Source organism: Heterodontus francisci, chromosome 9 (assembly GCF_036365525.1).
Source record: "Heterodontus francisci isolate sHetFra1 chromosome 9, sHetFra1.hap1, whole genome shotgun sequence".
NCBI classification, from domain to species: domain Eukaryota; kingdom Metazoa; phylum Chordata; class Chondrichthyes; order Heterodontiformes; family Heterodontidae; genus Heterodontus; species Heterodontus francisci.
In genome coordinates this window covers 48,459,157-48,480,424 of record NC_090379.1, presented here as the reverse complement: position 1 = coordinate 48,480,424, position 21,268 = coordinate 48,459,157, and the positions used below count along the sequence as shown (strand labels likewise).

The window sequence follows — 21,268 nt, the reverse complement described above, 5'->3', positions numbered from 1 at the left end:
GTCAATAATTCTATCAAGCAGACTTACTCAGTAATAACCTGCTCACTGATCTTCAGTTTGGTTTCCATTGGGGCACTCGGCTTCAGACCTCATTAAATCCTTGGTCCAAATATGGAGAAAACAACTGAATTCCTGATGTGAGGCAAGAATGACTGCTCGTGATATCAAGGCAGCATTTGATCGAGTGTAGAGCACGAAGAGCCCAGGTAAAATTAAAGTCAATACAAATTGGGGAAGAACTCTCCACTGGAAGATGGCTGTGATTGTTGGAAGCTAATTATCTAAGCCCAGGACCTTGCTGCAGGACAGTCCTAAGCCCAACCATCTTCAGCTGCTTCATCAATGACCTTCCCTCCATCATAAGGTCAGAAGTAGGGATGTTCATTGGTGATTTCATCATGTTCAGCACCATTCACAGCTCCTCAGATAATGAAACAGTCCATGCCGACATGTAGCAAGACCTGGACAACATTCAGGCTTGGGCTGATAAATGCCAGGTAACAGTCGTGCCCCACAAGTGCCAGATAATGACCATCTCAAACAAAGGAGAGTCTGACTGCCCACCGCCACCGCCACCACCCCCCCCCCCCCCGCCCACCATGACATTAAGCAGGATTATCAACCTCGAATCCCCCACAATCAACATCCTGGGGATTATAATTGACCAGAAACTTAACTGGATGAGACACATAAATAACGTGGCTGCAAGAACAGTTCAAAGGCGGGATATTCTGCAACAAGTAACTCACTTCCCGATTCATGAAAGACTTTCCACCATCTACAAGGCACAAGCCAGGAATATGATGGAATACACTCCACTTGCCTGGATGAGTGCAGCTCTAACAACACTCAAGAAGCTTGATACCCATTAGTACAAAGCAGCCTGCCTGACTGACACCCAATCCACCCTCCACCACAGGCTGCAGCATGCATCATCTGAAGACACACTGCAGCAACTCACCAAGGCCTCTCCAACAGCATCTTCCAAACCCACAAGCTCTACCACCTAGAAGAACAAGGGCAAGCAGGCACATGGGAACACCACCACCAGCAAGATCCCCTCCAAATCTCACACCATCCGGACTTTGAAATATATCGCCATTCCTTCATCATCAATGGGTCAAAATTCTGGAGCTCCCTATCTAACAGCACTGTGGGTGTATCGACACAACATGGAATGCAGTGGTTCAAGAAGGCAGCTCACCCCGACCTTTTCAAGTGCGATTAAGGATGAGCAATAAATGCTGCCCTTGCTAGCAACACCACATCCCATGAACAAATAAAAAATAATGTTTGTATACAGTAAATAGTTCAATCTATATCCAAAAATAAAACACCCAACTTTCTTACAATTACCAAATAGCACCATGTGTATCTTGAGTTACAGTGAAAGGGTATCTCATCCTAACCTTTAAGCATACAGTCAGTAGATGAACATAACACCAGTTCACAGGACTATGTTAGCCTCTAACACCTGCCTAAATCATTACATGGGATCTGTAGATATATTAAGTACTCTGGATTATTTCTTCAAATAATTAAAGCAAGCAGCTGCATGGTACTGTCACATTAATTCTGTACATCATTTCTGGTTAGTGCCAAAACAGAGGTAATATTAAGACCACTTTACTGCTAACTTTACAGATTTCATCATTAAAATTTTTTTAGTTTCTGTGCTTCTTTTATTACTTACTAATTGTCATACTCACGCAAGGAGAGATTATGAACTATAAAATGAACTGATGAATTGAACTCAAAACTGACACCTTTTGCTGCAAAACAAGACAGAGTAAGAGGTCAGGTGACCTCTCCTGTACTGCGAATACACATGGTAACTGCTGGAACCCTGAACAAATTGTCATGTCTGGTCAAGTTGAAGAAAGCATTAGAAATGTAAATCGCCCAGTCATGTTAATATCTACCCCTCTTCAACAAGTTAGGCTAACAATGACTTTGCAGACATATAGACTCTAGACTCAAACTCAGGATAACAGGTGTGAAAAAAACACCACTTTATCAAGATGCCGTAGAGATGATCAACATCCAAACCCATTGTCTAACAATGGCCACACCATCAAACACCAATTATAAAAGCACAATGGGAGAGAAACTTGGGTCATCTGACAAAAGCCAAGTCTCTGATAAGGAGTTTTAAATAAGAGACATTTTCTGCGGAAAGCAGAAAGCCAGAAGGATGAAAGATCCATCCCAGCAAGAAGGACCCTGCCAGAACACCGTCTTTAAACTACCTACAGAGACGAAAGGTGACATTGAATCTCCCTACCTGAGAAATTGAAACAGGATTTTTTGCCATTGAACTGTGACTGAGAATTAACCAAAGAAGTCTGCAGAAAAGCATCTGCCCATCTGACAATTTCCAAAGACCGACTTCAGTTAACCAGGAAAAAGGAAAAACAGGCCTGCACCATTCTTAAATCTTCCTCCCAGGGATATAAGCAAGGTTTTTTCTAAAACAATCAGACCTAATGCATGCTATCTTTTAATCGCTATCTTTTCGTGTGTGTGTGTGTGTGTGTGTGTGCGTGAGAGTGGATGATGTTGCGAATATTTTTGGGTATTGTTTAGTAAATATTTATCTTTCTTTAAACTTACAGAAAACCTGTCATTGTCTGTTTATTGACCATTAAAATGCTCAAGGGTTAAAACACAATTCTAATAAAACACACGGTCTTCAGTCAGTTGAGAGGTGAAATGTAGAAACCATCCCTATCATTTCCCACCTGTCTGTAACATAATCCAAAACATTTTACAGGAATATAGCATTTTGTATTCTGGCAAAACAATGCAAAAAAAGTACCCTATAATTTCAGATTACATATATGCAGTAATGAAAATTTGAATAAAATATTTTTTAAACAAAATGGAATGATATAAAATGAGACGATTACTGAAAAAAATGTGAAAACAGAGTGATCAGAAAGAAAGATTTTATGTCACCAGACTTAATCTTATCAACCTGTGGAGGATTCAAACCCATGTGTAGGAGGTGAAGGTAAAGTATCTGTGTCCAAAGTGTTGTCCTGAGATATTGGCACTACTTCCTCAGGAGCAGATCTGGAAGGCGAAGAGCAGACTTAATGGAAGTTTATAAGATTAGGAAAGGTTTTGATAGAAAGAATAGGGAAAGACTGTTTCCTCTGGCTGGGAAGTTAGTGAAAAATGGTCACCAATTTAAAATTACAACTAACAGACAGAGTGATTAGGAAAAAAATATTTACACAAAACACGGAGCATGGAATGCTTAGCCAAAAAGAGCAGCAAAAGCAGAGAACAGTGCATCTTTTAAGGGAAGATTAGAAAAGTGGAAAAGTCATAATATTTGACAATTTTGTTATTTAATACTAATTTACAATACACCCAAGCAGGTATAATTTTCTACAACTGGGCAGCTCCAGGTTGATTCAAAATAATCCAAAATAGTGACTCACATCGTTTTGGGGAGTGCTCCAGATTCCTTCCTATTGTTTTTATCACTACGAGGAGTCTTGCACTGGTGAGATTTAACTGAACATACAATTTTTAAATCTGGAGTGCTGAGGGAGGTTGGTTGGGTGGGGGGGGGGGGGGGGGCGGTGCAGGAAGGGGGCTGGAAGGAAGGGATTGAGGGATGATGATGATGACATTTAATTTTTTTTCAAAGCACTCCTCCTGAACTTTATTTCCCCTTTAGCTAAAGACATGCAGGTTGATGGGTAAATTGGCCATTATAAATTGCCCCTAGTATAGGTAGGTGGTAGGAGAATTGAGGGAAGGTGGGGATGTGGTAGGTATATGGGATTAATGTAGGATTAGTATAAATGGGTGGTTGATGGTCGGCACAGACTTGGTGGGCCGAAGGGCCTGTTTCAGTGCTGTATCTCTAAATAAATAAATAAATAAAATAAATAAATTTAAGGCTTCAGAGCATGATGCAAGCACTGGTGCCAAAAATTACATTAAATAAGTGCCAAAATGTTCACTGTATCAGTGCTGTTGTGATAATAACCCTAGCTTAGGAAATAAGTGACAGCAATCTTAGCATCCCTACCACCATCCTGGCTAAGATCAACTAACTCAGCAGATAATGAGGACTGGTCTGTATCACCCAGCTACTCAAGCTGAGCAACTGGGGAAGCCCTGAGTTACACCGTTGCTCTCCCTCAACCCTGCCCTCTGCCTCCACACCGCGCCCCCCACAAAATGCCTAACCAAATTTGCTATTTCAGGTCAGATGGAAGTTTCATTTCTGCTCAGCTGGCATTTGTCACAAAGACAGCAGGCAGAATTTGCTGTGAAAATGACAGAGAGACGAATGGTGCTCACCATTTATGTGTAAATTGGACAGCAACTTCAAGCAAGTGTAGATGCACACTTTAAAAGGAGAAATTCAGAAGTTGTTGTCAGAGAATGTGATGCTCCACCATAAGTGGTGCAAAACTGGCATTTCACCATCTGGCTCCTCATTCAAATAGACTGAATGGTGTGAGGTTCCTATACTTACATTGTAGATACAGACTAAACTCACCACAGAAAATTAGGGCTTGTCCATTTTTGACAGTTTCACTGTCATTACCACCAGAAATTCGGGCCACTAAATTCTCTATTGTAACTTACACTCCCTGGTTCAGACTCTGCACTGTTCATTGACAATTCTTCAATCTGATAGGTTAAGGAGATACACAGTTGCTTACCCTCTTCACATAGGTCCCAGATTCCGTATAGAGGGTGCCACGCCATTTCGATACCTCACTTGCAAAAACATGCCATGCAAAAGCATGGAAATTAAATAGACAAGAACAGGTCCAACGAACAGTGGGGACCATCCATTTGCCATTTACTGTAACTTCTGATCCAGCTTCTTTTGTTATACAGTTATATAACTGGCACTATATTGATGTATTGAAGATTCTGAACTTAACTATGATGTGTATTTTTTCTTTGCAAAGCCAGTAGCTTAATATACAATGTTGTATTCACCACTGTAAGTGAGAATTTTTACCAAAAATCTGTACTTCCATCACAGTGGCGCAGTGGTTAGCACCGCAGCCTCACAGCTCCAGCGAGCCGGTTCAATTCTGGGTACTGCCTGTGTGGAGTTTGCAAGTTCTCCCTGTGTCTGAGTGGGTTTCCTCCGGGTGCTCCGGTTTCCTCCCACATGCCAAAGACTTGCAGGTTGATAGGTAAATTGGCCATTATAAATTGTCCCTAGTATAGGTAGGTGGTAGGGAAATATAGGGACAGGTGGGGATGTGGTAGGAATATCGAATTAGTGTAGGATTAGTATAAATGGGTGGCTGATGGTCGGCAGAGACTCGGTGGGCCGAAGGGCCTGTTCCAATGCTGTATCTCTAAATATAAAATATAAAAAATAGAAACACAAAAGACCTATTAAAAGAGCATGTGCCCTGAAATAAAACTCCAGTGTTTAGCATTGATATTTTGTTGGCTAATTAAAGAATTTGTATATTTATAGCAACTTTCATGACCTCTGGACATCCCAAAGAGCTTTACAGTCAATTCAGTACTTTTGAAGTATAGTAATTGTTGTAGGAAGATCTAACTAATATTGGGAAAAACAAAAAGAAAAAATTATCTAACAGCTTAAAATAGACCATCAGTTGTGTAGGTTCAGGCCATGGACATGAAATTGTTTTTTTTAGCAATTTTATTTTTCTATTTCGAGCAATGAAGTTGATCAAGACCAATACATATAACTGCCAACAAGTTTAAGAAGCAAAACAACTTCACAAAGGCAAATTTACATACAGTGCTTAGTGAGGTGACTGTGACCTGAATTCATTCATTGGATAGATAGTAACACTTCTTCTAGACTGTTCCTTTACGAATGGCCAGTGCTACAATTTACAACTTAACTCATTTGCATTTTACTGCCTTCCTCATTCAGAGCAGAGATTTTGAAAAGAAAGGAGGGCCCAATTTAAACCAATGGGTCAAGTACCCACATGTTTTTAATCACATCAAATTACCTAATGTAGATGTAGGACCTCCTTGCATTTGATGTGGTATGACCCTGACATACAAATGAGTAGAGCATTATTTTAGCAGGGGATGAAACATTAGTCATTGTCTTCAAACAGTAGAACACTGCCCTTTTAAGAGCAACTCAAGATGGATGCCTCAATATTTGGTTTCTGTATAAAACCATTTATGTTCTTAATCTAGGACTTTATTAGTTGCCATTTGGTAGGATTGGGAAAGAGGGGTAAAGAGGAGATCATGGAATACCTTCAATTCTAATCCACATGCAGATGTGCAACAGCAAGATATTTTAATAAAATCCTGCAAAAGGAAATCTAATTCAGAGCTGAAGTGTTGTCAATTCAGACACTGAGTACCAATTGACAGAATTATATGGGAAGGTGAGAAATTCATTAATAAGTGCAGAGAATGCTTATTGTTTCCATTGCAATTAATGACCTGAGTATACAATTGAAACGTGATTTTTTTGGTTTGGCCTGGCTCATTTTAAGAACTCTTCCCTCCAAAAGTCAGAATGTTGAGGATTCGAACCTTACATAACCTTCATTGCAGTACTGAAGAGTGGCACATTGTTGGAAATGCTGTCTTTTGGATGAAGATATTAAACTGAGGGCTCCCCCTGCTCATCAGGTTGGCGCAAAAGAAACCATTCACTATTCAAAAAGTAGGGAGCCTGCCTGGTATCTTGAGGAATATTCTTCTCTCAACCAACACCACCAGAAACACGTTACCTGGTGATAAATTAATTTTCTGTTTGTGAGATAGTGCTGTGCACAAATTGGCTGCTGTGTTTGCCTACTTATCAATGACAAAAGAATCCAGCAGTTATAAAGCACTTTAAGATTCCCTTAGGATGTGAAAAATGATGAATAAAGGCATGTTCTTTCTTCTTCAGACATGTTGGGACTACTGGCTGTTTCCAAATATTAAGATTATGCAGATGCTGATGAGCAGATCCTGATGAGTAGAGCTTTGTGCATACATGCAAGAAAGCTTGCTTAAAGCTACCTTGTTTCTGAGCAACTCTGCGAGCAGTAGCTTAATTCAGTTGGCCTGGCATTACAAAAAAAAGTGAAGATAGGTACCTGTACTATGATTACACCTTCGGATGTTTTGCTACATTCAAGATATATAAATGTGAATAGTTATTGTTTTTATATCATTTTCCTTCTTAGCTTTTGTCAAATTTCTCCTCTATTCTGTCCTGAAGCATCAACTCCTCCTGGGATGTTTTCCAAGTCATGCTTTGTGCAGATGCCTAGTCAATGAGTATTGGCAGACTTTTCAACAGGAGGTAAACAGCCAAGCCTTAGTTCTTCTCACCTGATATCCACACAGACTTCACCTGTGATTACTGGACAGCAATCAGGAGGGTGTGCTCTTTTGCCCAGGCATGCCAGCTCAAATATAGTAGTCCTACTGACCAAGGTTAACCAATTCAAGAGAGACTGAAAATTGAACCAGGAATCTTCTTGGTTTGTAGTCTCAGTAAAACACTGGCTTTAACAAATGAACCATCAGGCAATTCTTGCTATTGCACTATAAACTTAACAATATCTAAAGTGATACAGATCGGATGTCCACCAAAGCTACGAAGTATCATCACCTCATTCCATGACAATATGAAAGGCACAATTCAACATGGTGGCTCCTCATCAGAGCCCTTTCCTATCCTGAGTGGTGTGAAACAGGGCTGTGTTCTCGCACCCACACTTTTTGGGATTTTCTTCTCCCTGCTGCTTTCACATGCGTTCAAATCCTCTGAAGAAGGAATTTTCCTCCACACAAGATCAGGTGGCAGGTTGTTCAACCTTGCCCGTCTAAGAGCGAAGTCCAAAGTACGGAAAGTCCTCATCAGAGAACTCCTCTTTGCTGACGATGCTGCTTTAACATCTCACACTGAAGAATGCCTGCAGAGTCTCATCGACAGGTTTGCGTCTGCCTGCAATGAATTTGGCCTAACCATCAGCCTCAAGAAAACGAACATCATGGGGCAGGATGTCAGAAATGCTCCATCCATCAATATTGGCGACCACGCTCTGGAAGTGGTTCAAGAGTTCACCTACCTGGGCTCAACTATCACCAGTAACCTGTCTCTAGATGCAGAAATCAACAAGCGCATGGGTAAGGCTTCCACTGCTATGTCCAGACTGGCCAAGAGAGTGTGGGAAAATGGCGCACTGACACGGAACACAAAAGTCCGAGTGTATCAGGCCTGTGTCCTCAGTACCTTGCTCTACGGCAGCGAGGCCTGGACAACGTATGCCAGCCAAGAGCGACGTCTCAATTCATTCCATCTTCGCTGCCTTCGGAGAATACTTGGCATCAGGTGGCAGGACTATATCTCCAACACAGAAGTCCTTGAAGCGGCCAACACCCCCAGCTTATACACACTACTGAGTCAGCGGCGCTTGAGATGGCTTGGCCATGTGAGCCGCATGGAAGATGGCAGGATCCCCAAAGACACATTGTACAGCGAGCTCGCCACTGGTATCAGACCCACCGGCCGTCCATGTCTCCGTTATAAAGACGTCTGCAAACGCGACATGAAATCGTGTGACATTGATCACAAGTCGTGGGAGTCAGTTGCCAGCATTCGCCAGAGCTGGCGGGCAGCCATAAAGACAGGGCTAAATTGTGGCGAGTCGAAGAGACTTAGTAGTTGGCAGGAAAAAAGACAGAGGCGCAAGGGAAGAGCCAACTGTGCAACAGCCCCAACAAACAAATTTCTCTGCAGCACCTGTGGAAGAGCCTGTCACTCCAGAATTGGCCTTTATAGCCACTCCAGACGCTGCTTCACAAACCACTGACCACCTCCAGGCGCGTATCCATTGTCTCTCGAGATAAGGAGGCCCAAAAGAAACAGAGGCTGTAAACATTAGTGGGGTGCTTAGATGTTTGCAACATTTTAGAATAAGAACTAAGCCAATATGATGCTATTGCACCTAGTGTGAGACCACTAACTCATAAGGGGTGAATGGGATGGTAACTGAAATCCCTGCCTTACTTTGGAATTTATGTGGTTATTACTACAGTTCCTGTAAAATCAAAGAAATCTTGCAGAAGCCCAACAGGGCAAACATCCAAGTAATTTTGCAAGCGCCCTATTTAAAAAGTGGAAAAAATCCTCTCCATTGAAGGTTTCAAAGACCAAGAGACACAGAAAAATTAAGTTTGGAATAAAATGGGAAATCATGCTTAACTTTTTCATCCAAAGACCAATGGAGTTATGGAATAAGTTACCTGGGTTGGCCATTGAAATGGACTAAGTATTCTAGATCCAATTGAGGCTGTTCAGGAGCAAGAAGAAATTTAGAGTGAATAATCAGTAGATACGTAGCCATGCATGATACTGCATTAAAAAAACAGGATTGTTGAGTGTTTTCCTGTTCCCAAAAATTCTTAAGTTCATATTATTTGATCTTCAATAACATTACTCCAAAAGTAATAAAAATGTATTGTGTTATGAAGATGCTTCTATATTTTTTATTAAGTATTTTTTGAAGACTCATTTAAATTGTGAAGATGGATTCATTAGAAGGCTGAAGATTTCATAGAAGCTGGACTTTGCTGTTGACAGTTCATTGAAAAGATGTTGTTTAAAAACGACTTTTGCTGGAAGTCATGTGCTTTAACTTAATAAAAAACAGAAACCTTGGTGACCTTGGGAAGATGTTTACAGACAAGCCACATGTCAAGGGTTATGGAGGTCAAGAGGTTGACTTTCTGTTTTGGGGTTTTGGGTAATGTTTTCAAGTCAGTTAGGGTGTGAATTGCTTTGAAGACAGTTTGTTTTGCCTGCCAAGGAGAAAGACCCCCTCTCCCCCCACAGCTCATCTTTCCTGCACCTCTCTAGGAAACCCTGAGAGGTCCAGTGTGTCAACTCATCTCTTTCCTCCTGTCGCAGAGAAACCCTGCGTATTGAATGTGTGGGAACTAAAATCCCTAATGCTGCATTTCTCCTAAGACATTGGAGAAAATCAGCCAAGAGAGCAGCCACCATCAGCTTACCCTCTTCCATCTCTCTAAGAACTTACTGAGAATCAAGTGTAAGAAATAGAGAAACTGATGTTGCATTTCTCCTGAAAAGCCTGCCAGAAACCCCTAATGCCACATTTCTCCTGGAGAGCTTGCCAAACTGATCCTCAACATCGCCTGAAAAGAACTGCTCTAGAAAGATCCCAGTGACAGCTGTCTACGCGTATTTGGGATGCCAGACCAAAAAGGGACAACTGACATCTTTCCATATCTTCCCTTTTTTCTTCAAGAATTAGCAAATATTTGTCCAAAGTATTCTTTTTTTGTAACAGACCTCTGCAGAGTGAATTTCAGTATTTTTCAATGTGTGGGTGAGTTTGTGTGTGGGAAATTTAAAAAGGGAAACTTTCATATTTCAATCTGTATGTTAATGCTTTGCTTCGTTACTGGTTAAGTCTTGTTTGGTAATAAACTGATAATTTTGTTGTTTATTAAAGAAACCTGGTTGGTGTATTTCATTCTGGAATAAAAAGTAGGGTATATGATTAGCCGCATCAGTACCTGGGTAAATATTTTAAAAAATATATGTTGTGACCTGTGGAGAAGTGGAACTAAAAAAGACTGTGCACTCCTCCCGCCTCAGTCGTAACAATTGTTGTACTGCTCCTTTCCTCAGCCTCTACCTTCTATTTGTCCTCCTTTCAATATCTGTTGGTCTTCCATCTAGCTCTCTCTCTCCCTGTGACTCTCACACTCCTCAATGATTGCCTCAGTATTTCTCGGTGTCCGATTCTTTTCTTAAAGGGTAATCTTGAAACTCCCTTCAGATGAATCAACGCAGCACAGAAACACTTCAAACGACAGACCATCACAATCTTGCCATCATCTTGCAATTCCACCCTGAATATCAGGTCAGACTGTTTTTGACATGTTTTCTGGGAAAGATGGAGCTGTGTTTGTGTCACTATCTGGTCATTTTGCCTTTGCTGCTGAATCACTCCACGAAATCTTGCAATGCCAAACAGTGTAAAAACAAATGTCAGTCAGCATCCATCACCCACCCACTGAAATGGATGGGCCAGCGTATGAGAGGAAGCAGCAAATTCTAGGATTTTTGAGAGGTAGAACAACAGGCCAGACCCTGGAGTTGGGCTTGAGATGGAGCGAGCCAGTTAAGAGAAGCAGAGCCAGGAAGCACTAACAAAGCTACAAAGGGGAGAAGAAATTTTAAACTTAAAAAATCTCAACTCATCATCACTAGTAATTGATTGTTTAAGCTACATGTAGTAAGAATGCCTTATTTTTAAATAAAAATTCGTACGATAATCCTTTAAAATAAGCTAACCAATTGAAAGAATTGTCTTGTACATTGACTTTTGCTTAATTTCCGTTTATACCTTTTAAAATTTTGTTCAAATTCAAGGTGGTGACAGCAGTTCCTCCAAGGTGTTCTGCTAAATTGCATCCAAAATGAGAAATAGAATGAAAGTCCCTACAGCTGAAGCAGCTTGGGCAATGATTCTTAATTAAAAAAACAGAAATAAGATAAAAGAAAATCAAAACAATTGCTCAAGTTAATCATACTGTAATTCACCAGAATGATTTCATTAGCAAATCAAGTTTGAATGCCAAGTCAAGAGAGAGAGAGGGAGGGAGGAGGGGGGGAGGTAGAGAAGGAGGGAGGTAGAGAAGAAGGGAGAGAGAGAGAGAGAGAGAGAGAGAGAGAGAGAGAGAGAGAGAGAGAGAAAAAAAGGATAGAGGCAGTGATATATATTGCGCTTTTTTCTGAAGCTTAAATAGGATCAAGCTTCAAGTAATCATGCATTCAGTTTCAGTTCCCTAAACTGACATAGTTCTAACCTAAGATGCTGGACTGGAGATTGGGCAGGAAAATGGAATTGAGGTTGTAGAACCTACTGAAGCAGAGTCGAGGGACTGCATAGCCTACTTCTGCTCCTATTTCTTACATTTTTATGAAATTGTCAACCAATTTACAAATTTTACACCTCTTTTTCAAACAAAAATGACATTATTAGTTTTAAAATCCCTAAGCAAATCATACTTGTTAAGTTCAGTTTTCTCCCAATATTAACTAATGCTCAAAATACAGTCTCTTATGGACGGAAACTTACATTAATATGCATGCCATAAATGGGATTGTGTGCCACAGGACTAACAAGTACCCCTCAAACATGATATATCACACAAAAGACCACAATGAATGCTCACATATTGTTTGGGTGAAGTTAAAATAGTCAACTTATTTAAAAGATAGATTCAACATCAAAGTAGAAAAACTCAGCAATAACTTGCCTGTACAATACATAAACTATTTCAAACAAGAGGCAGCCTGAAATTCTTAGTTTGTCACTTTTTACTTAGTTACTGATGGGATGATAAATGGGAGATGATGTGCATAGCTAACCTCAGCCACCTCACACAGCAGTGTGAAGCTGGGAACTGAAAACCACAGAACTGACCATGAATATATATTATTTCTTTGATGTAAAAGCAGGTCCACAGTAGAGTTTGATGTTGAAATCTCATGGGCATTGAAATGATAAATTTGCTCTGTTCTCACATACCAGTTATACCAAGATAAGGGCTCATGGTAATAAAAGCAAAATACTGCGGATGCTGGAAATCTGAAACAAAAACAAGAAATGCTGGAATCACTCAGCAGGTCTGGCAGCATCTGTGGAAAGAGAAGCAGAGTTAACGTTTCGGGTCAGTGACCCTTCTTCGGAACTGACAAATATTAGAAAAGTCACAGATTATAAACAAGTGAGGTGGGGGTAGGGCAAGAGATAACAAAGGAGAAGGTGCAGATTGGACCAGGCCACATAGCTGACCAAAAGGTCACGGAGCAAAGGCAAACAATATGTTAATGGTGTGTTGAAAGGCAAAGCATTAGTACAGATTAGGTGTGAATATACTGAATATTGAACAGCAGCAAGTGCAAACCTGAAGAAAAACAACCTGAAAAAAACAGTGGGTAAGCAAACTGAACAAACTAAGATGAAATGAAATAAATGCAAAAAAAGATTGTAAAAAATGTAAAAAGGAATGTAAAAAAAAAAGGAAGAAAAAATAACTAAAAATGAAAGTAAAATGAGGGGCTGTCATGCTCTGAAATTATTGAACTCAATGTTCAGTCCGGCAGGCTGTAGTGTGCCTAATCGGTAGATGAGATGCTGTTCCTCGAGCTTGCGTTGATGTTCACTGGAACACTGCAGCAATCCCAGGACAGAGATGTGAGCATGAGAGCAGGGGGGAGTGTTGAAATGGCAAGCAACCGGAAGCTCAGGGTCCTGCTTGCAGACTGAGCGGAGATGTTCCGCAAAGCGGTCACCCAGTCTGCGCTTGGTCTCCCCAATGTAGAGGAGACCACACTGTGAGCAGCGAATACAGTATACTACATTGAAAGAAGTACAAGTAAATCGCTGCTTCACCTGAAAGGAGTGTTTGGGGCCTGGGATAGTGAGGAGAGAGGAGGTAAATGGGCAGGTATTACACCTCCTGCGATTGCAGGGGAAGGTGCCCTGGGACAGGGACGAGGTGGTGGGGGTAATGGAGGAGTGGACCAGGGTGTCGCGGACGGAACATTCCCTTCGGAATGCTGACAGGGGAAGGGAGGGGAAGATGCGACTGGTAGTGGCATCACGCTGGAGGTGGCGAAAATGGCGGAGGATGATCCTTTGGATATGGAGGCTGGTGGGATGAAAAGTGAGGACAAGGGGAACCCTGTCACGGTTCTGGGAGGGAGGGGAAGGGGTGAGGGTAGAGGTGCGGGGAATGGGTCGGACACGGTTGAGGGCCCTGTCAACCACAGTGGGGGGGAAATCCTCGGTTGAGGAAAAAGGAGGTCATATCAGAAGCACCGTCATGGAAGGTAGCATCATCAGAGCAGATGCGTCGGAGACGGAGAAACTGGGAGAATGGAATGGAGTCCTTACAGGAGGTAGGGTGTGAAGAAGTGTAGTCGAGGTAGCTGTGGGAGTCAGTGGGCTTATAATGGATATTGGTAGACAACCTATCCCCAGAGATGGAGACAGAGAAGTCGAGGAAGGGAAGGGAAGTGTCAGAGATGGACCATTAAAGGTGAGAGAAGGGTGGAAATTGGAAGCAAAGTTGATAAAGTTTTCTAGTTCGGGGCGGGAGCAGGAAACGGCACCGATACAGTCATCAATGTACCGGAAAAAGAGTTGGGGGAGGGGGCCTGAGTAGGACTGGAACAAAGAATGCTCGACATATCCCACAAAAAGACAGGCATAACTAGGACCCATGCGGGTACCCATAGCGACACCTTTTACTTGAAGGAAGTGCATGGAGTTGAAGGAGAAGTTGTTCAATGTGAGAACAAGTTCAGCCAGGCGGAGGAGGGTGGTGGTGGATGGGGACTGGTTGGGCCTCTGTTCCAGGAAGAAGCGGAGAGCCCTCAAACCATCCTGGTGGGGGATGGAGGTGTAGAGCGATTGGACATCCATAGTGAAGAGGAGGCGGTTGGGACCAGGAAACTGGAAATTGTCAAAATGACGTAGGGCTCATGGTGTTGGGGGTAATATATTAGTGTGGATAGAGGATTGGTTAACAGACAGGAAGCACACAGTAGGCATAAATGGGGCATTTTCAAGTTGGCAGGCAGTGAATAGTGGGGTGGCACAAGGATCAGTGCTGGGGCCTCAGCTATTTACACTCTCTGTTAATGACTTGGATGAAGAGACAGAGTAATGTATCTAAGTTTGCTGATGATACAAAGCTCAGTGGAAAGGTAAGCTGTGGGGAGGACGTAGAGAGGCTGCGAAGAGATATAGACAGGTTAGGTGAGTGAGCAACAAGACGGCAAATAGTGTATAATGTAGGGACGTGTGAAGTTGTTCACTTTGGTCATAAAAATAGAAAAGCAGAATATTTTTTTAAAAGTGTGAAAATGGTAAGTGTTGTTGTTGTTCAGAGAGACTTGGGGGTACTCGCACAAGGAACGCACAAAGTTAACATTCAGGTGCAGCAGGTTATTAGGAAGGCAAATGGCATGTTGGCCGTTATTGCAAGGGGATTGCAGTACAGGAATAAAGAAGTTGCACAGGGCTTTGGTGAGACCACATACTGTGTGCAGTTTTGGTCTCCACATTTAAGAAAGGATATACTTTCACTGGAGGCAGTGCAGCGAAGATTTACTAAATTAGTCCCTGGGATGAGGGGGTTGTCCTGTGATGAGAGGTTGAGTAAATTGGGCCCATATTCACTGGAGTTTAGAAGAATGAGAGGCGATCTAATTGAGACATACAAGATTCTGAAAGGGCTTGAATAGGGTAGAAGCCGAGAGATCGTTTCCACTGGTCAGAGAATCTAGATCACGGGGACACAGTCTCAGGATAAGGGGACAATCATTCAGGACTGAGATGAGGACAAATTACTACACTCAAAGGGTTCTGAATCTTTGGAATTCTCTATCCCAGAGGGTTGTGGATGCTCCATCATTGAATATATTTAAGTCTGGGATAGATAGACTTTTGGTCTTGCAGGGAATCAAAGGATATGGGGTGCGGGCAGGAAAGTGGAATTGAAGCCAAAGATCAGCCATGATCGTATTGAGTGGCAGAGCAGGCTCGATGGGCCATATGGTCCACTAATGCTCCCCTTTCTTGTGTTCTTGTGTAATGCTTTTAAACAATGCATGATCTGAACTTTTAGCACCACTCTTCAGGAAGGATACACTGGTCTTGGAGGGGGGTGCAGTGCAGATTCACTAGAACTTGATTGAACGTCTAACAAACTTGATTGAATTTTTCAAGGAGGTGATTAGATGTGTAGATGAGGGTAAGGCAGTTGATGTAATTTACATGGACTTCAGTAAGGCTTTTGATAAGGTCCTGCATGGAAGACTGGTTAAGAAGGTAAGAGCCCATGGGATCCAGGGCAATTTGGCAAACTGGATCCAAATTTGGCTTAGTGATAGGAGGCAGAGGGTGATGGTCGAGGGTTGTTTTTGCAAGTGGACGCCTGTGACCAGTGGTGTACCACAGGGATCGGTGCTGGGACCTTTGCTGTTTGTCGTGTACATTAAAGATTTAGACATGAATAGAGAAGATATGATCAGTGAGTTCGCAGATGACACGAAAAATGGTGGTGTTGTAAATAGTGAGGAGGAAAGCCTTAGATTACAGGGCGATATAGACGGGATGGTAAGATAGGCGGAGCTGTGGCAACTGAAATTTAATCCTGAGAAGTGTGAGGTGATGCATTTTAGGAGGACTAACAAGGCAAGGGAATATACAATGGATGGTAGGACCCTAGGAAGTACAGAGGGTCAGAGGGACCTTGGTGTACTTGTCCACAGATCACTGAAGGCAGCAGCACAGGTAGATAAGGTGGTTAGGAAGACATATTGGATTTATTTTTTATTTAGAGATACAGCACTGAAACAGACCCTCCGGCCCATCGAGTCTGTGCCGACCATTAACCATCCATTTATATTAATCCTACACTAATCCCATATTCCTACCACATCCTCACCTATTTCTATATTCCCCTACCACCTACCTATACTCGAAGCAATTTATAATGGCCAATTTACCTATCAACCTGCAAGTCTTTTGGCTGTGGGAGGAAACCGGAGCACCCGGAGGAAACCCACGCAGACACAGGGAGAACTTGCAAACTCCACACAGGCAGGACCCAGAATTGAACCCGGGTCGCTGGAGCTGTGAGGCTACAGTGCTAACCACTGCGCCACTCTTGCCTTTATTAGCCGAGGCATAGAATATAACAGCAGGGAGGTTAAGATGGAGCTGTATAAGATAGGAAGGATGTGATTGCACTGGAGAGGGTGTAGAGGAGATTCACCAGGATGTTGCCTGGGCTGGAGCAGTTCAGATATGAAGAGAGACTAGATAGGCTAGGGCTGTTTTCCTTAGAGCAGAGAATGCTGAGGGGGTGACCTGATTGAGGTATACAAAATTATGAGGGGTATTGATGGTATAAATAGGAAGAAAATTTTTCCCTTAGCAGAGGGATCAATAACCAGAGGGCATAGATTTAAGGTAAGGGGCAGGAGGTTTAGAAGGCATTTGAGGAAAAATGTTTTCACCTAGAGGGTGGCTGGAATCTGGGACACACTACCTGAAGGGGTGGTAGAGGCAGGAACACTCACAACATTTAAGAAGTATTTAGATGAGCACTTGAAACACCATAGCGTACAAGGCTACGGACCAAATGCTAGAAAATGGGATTAGAATAGATAGGTGCTTGATGGCCGGCACAGACACGATGGGCCAATCGGCCTGTTTCTGTGCTGTATAACTCTATGACTCTAGAATGATACCAGAGCTAAAGGGGTTAAATTATCAGGACAGGTTACACAGGCTTGTATTCCCCATAGTACAGAAGAGTAAAGAGTGATCTAATTGAAGCGTTTAAGATAACTGAAGTATTTGATAGGGCAGATAGAAAGAAGCTATTTTGTCTATTGGAGAGTCCGGAACGAGGGTGCATAACCTTAAAATTAGTGCTAGGCTGTTCAAGGGTAATGTCAGAAAGCACTTCTTCACACAAAAGGTAGTGGAAATCTGGAACTCACTCACCCAAAAAACTGAAGCTTGGTTAATTAAAATTTCAAAACTGAAATTGATAGATTTTTGTTAGGCAAGGACATTAGTGGATATGGAGCAGCCATGATCTAATTGAATGGCAGAACCGCCTTGAGAGGCTGAATGGTCTACTCCTGTTCCTATGTTACCTCAAGGTTCAGCCATTTCATTATCAGCTATTGAAACCATTTCTATGTGTGATTGTCATGGTCGACATATAAAACATCAACTGCTGTTCAAAGGGCCAATAACCGATCAGCATCTAGCATTAAGTTCTGTATCTTTGCTCATCTACATATCAAAGAACCTGGCCAATTCTCAGCAGGGGTTTTAATTTTGAAGTTAAAGTCAAGAGAAGTCAGCTCCCATTTCAACCCTATCCCTGGTATCCTCTTCCTCAACTACACACTGTCTCTTGATGACATCGTAAGAAGACATGAAATCAGGTTCCACATGTACACTAACGACACCAGCTTCACCATATCACTTGACCCCTCCACTGCTTCTAGAAATGTAAACATAGGAAATTTATGGCACAGGAGACAGCCATTCCATTCCTCATTTCTGTGCTAGCTAAAAAAAAAGAGCTATCCAGCCTAATTCCACTTTCCAGCTCTTGGTCTGTAACCCTGTAAGGTTACGCCTCTAAGTGCATATCCAAGTATTTTTTTTAATGCAATGAGGGTTTCTGCCTCTACCGCCCTTTCAGGCAGTGAGTTTCAGATCCCCACCAACCTCTGGACAAGAAAATTTCTCTTCACTCTTCAGAGGGAAAACTTCCCTCTAATCCTTCTGCCAATTACTTTAATCTATGCCCCCTGTTACTGACTTCTCTGCTAAAGGAATCAGGTCCCTCCTATTCACTCTATACAGGCCCCTCATAATCGCGGCACAGTGGCGCAGTGGTTAGCACCGCAGCCTCACAGCTCCAGGAACACGGGTTCGATTCCGGGTACTGCCTGTGTGGAGTTTGCAAGTTCTCCCTGTGTCTGCATGGGTTTTCTCTGGGTGCTCCGGTTTCCTCCCACAAGCCAAAAGACTTGCAGGTTGATAGGTAAATTGGCCATTATAAATCGTCACTAGGAAAGGTAGGTGGTAGGGAAATAGAGGGACAGGTGGGGATGTTTGGTAGGAATATGGGATTAGTGTAGGATTAGTATAAATGGGTGGTTGATGTTCGGCACAGACTCGGTGGGCCGAAGGGCCTGTTTCAGTGCTGTATCTCTAATCTAAATCTAAAAACCTCAATTAAATCTCCCCTCCGTTGGAAAGAAAACAACTCCAGCTATCCGATCTTTTCACACATTTAAAATTCTCCATTCTTGGCTACATCCTCAAATTTCCTCTGTACCTTCTCAAGTGCAATCATATCCTCCTGTAATGAGGTGACCAGAACTGTACACAGTGACCCAACTAGTGCTTTATACAGTTCTAGCATAACCTCTCTGCTCTTATATTCTCTGCCTCAGCTAATAAACGCATGTGTCCTGAATGCCTTCTTAAGCACCTTATATAAACATAAGAAATAGGAGCTGGAATAGGCCCTTCGAGGCTGTTCCACCATTCAATAAGATCATGGCTAATCTTCTACCACAACTTTACCTTCTGCACTATTCCATATCCCTCAATTTCTTTAACACCCAAAAAGTTATCATCCTTTGTCTTGAATACACTCGAGGACTGAGCAGCCACAGCTCTCTGGGGTAGAGAATTCCAAAGATTCACAACCCTTTGAGTGAAGAAATTTCTCCTAATCTCAGTCCTAAATGGCTGATCCCTTATTCCGAGACCGTGACCCCATGTTCTAGATTCCCCAGCCAGAGGAAATATTTTTTCAGCATCTACCCTGTAAATTCCCTTAAGAATTTTATATGGTTCAATCAGATCATCTCTCATTCTTGTAAACTCCAGGTAATATAGGTTTAGTCTACTCAATCTCTCCTAATAGAACAATCGGCTCATTCCAGGAGCCAGTCTAGTGAACCTTCAATGTGCTCCCTCGAGGGCAAATATGTCCTTCCTTAGGTAAGGAGACCCAAACTGCACACGGTCCTCCAGGTGTGGCCTCACCACTGACTTGTGTAATTGTACTAAGACTTTACTTCTGTACTCCACAAAAGCTAACATACAATTTGCCTTCTTAATTACTAGTTATACCTGTATGTTAACTGTGATTCATGTACAAGGACATCCAGGTATCTCTGAATGCGAACATTTCCCATTGTCTCCCTATTCAAAATATATTCTGCTTTTTAATTTTTCCGACCGAGCGGATAACCGCACACTTTGCCACATTGTATTCCAACTACCACGTGCTTGCCCATTTACGCAAATGCTTCAAGTCCTCCTCAACACTTACTTTCCCACTTAACTTTGTAGTGTCAGCAAACTTGGATATGTTACACTCAGTCCCCTCAACTAATTCATTAACATAGATTGTAAATAGCTGATGGCCAAGCACAGATCCTTGGCTGTCCTGCTACCTTCAGGGATCTGTGGACATGCATTCCAAGATCCTTCAGTTCCCTTACATTTCTCAGTATCCTACAATTTATTGTGTATTCCCTTGCATTGTTTGCCTTCCCCAAATGCATTATCGCATACTTCTCCAGATTGAATTATGTTTTGCACTCTTCTGCCACTTTACCAGACCACTGATATCTTCCTGCAGTCTACAGCTTTCTTCCTCACTATCACACAATCAATTTTTGCATCTTCTGCAAACTTTTTAATCATACCCCTACATTTAAGTCTAAATCATTGATATATACCACGAAAGGCAAGGGACCCGGTACTGAGCCCTGTAGAACCCTGCTGGAAACAGCCTTCCAGTCACAAAAACACCTGAAAACCATTACCCTACAGTTCCTACAACTGAGCCAATTTTGGATCCAAATTGCCACTTGTCCTTGGATCCCATGGGCTCTTACTTTTCTGACCAGTCTGCCAAGTAGGACCTTGTCAAAAGCCTAGCTAAAATCCACGTGGACTGCATCAAACACACTTCCCTCATTGAATTTTTTGAGGAGGTAACAAGGAGGGTCAATCAGGTTAGTCAGACATGATCTTCCTTCAACAAATCCACGTTGACTGTCCTCGATTAATCCGAGCCTTTCTAAATAACAATTTGTACTGTCCCTCAGAATTTGTTCCAAATATTTGTTCACCACCGAGGTTAGGCTGAGTGGGCTATAATTACTTGGTCTATCCTCTTCTCCCTTTTTGAACAACGGTATAATTTAGCAGTCCTCAGGCACCATGCCTGTAGCTAGACAGTATTGAAAAATGATGTCCAGACCTCCACTATTTCCTCCCTTGCTTCACTTAGCAGCCGAGGATACATTTCAACTGGGCCTGGTGATTTATACACTTTCAAAGATGCTAACCCCCTTTGCATTTTCTCTCTCACTATGTTTATAGCATCCAATATTTCACACTCCTCCTCCTTAACTACAATGTCAGCATCATCCCTCCCTTCTGTGAAGAGGACGCAAAGTATTCATTAAGAACCATCTTCCGCATCCACATACATTACCTTTTCGGTCTGTAGTTGGTCCTACTCTTTCCTTAGTCATCCTTTTCCTCTTTATGTATTTATAAAACACCCTTGGCTATCCTTGATTTTACTTGCCAATATTTTTTCATGCTCTCTCTTTGCTTCCCTAATTTCTTTTCTAATTTCACTCCTGCACTTTCGATAC

At 42.2% G+C, this 21,268-nt stretch overlaps 1 protein-coding gene across 9 annotated transcripts in view; it reads right to left on the bottom strand.

Annotated features, from left to right (window-relative positions):
* Nucleotides 1–21,268, bottom strand: part of mark3a (MAP/microtubule affinity-regulating kinase 3a) — a 227,124-nt gene that overhangs the window by 161,755 nt on the left and 44,101 nt on the right. The window contains exon 4 of one of the 9 annotated variants that reach the window (XM_068038984.1): nucleotides 12,570–12,623. The exons of the other annotated variants lie outside the window; for them this stretch is intronic. Coding sequence (XP_067895085.1) covers nucleotides 12,585–12,623 — 39 coding nt within the window. The 3' untranslated portion in view covers nucleotides 12,570–12,584. Of the gene's footprint in view, nucleotides 1–12,569; nucleotides 12,624–21,268 lie in introns of those variants that run through there. 9 annotated transcript variants of the gene reach the window in all.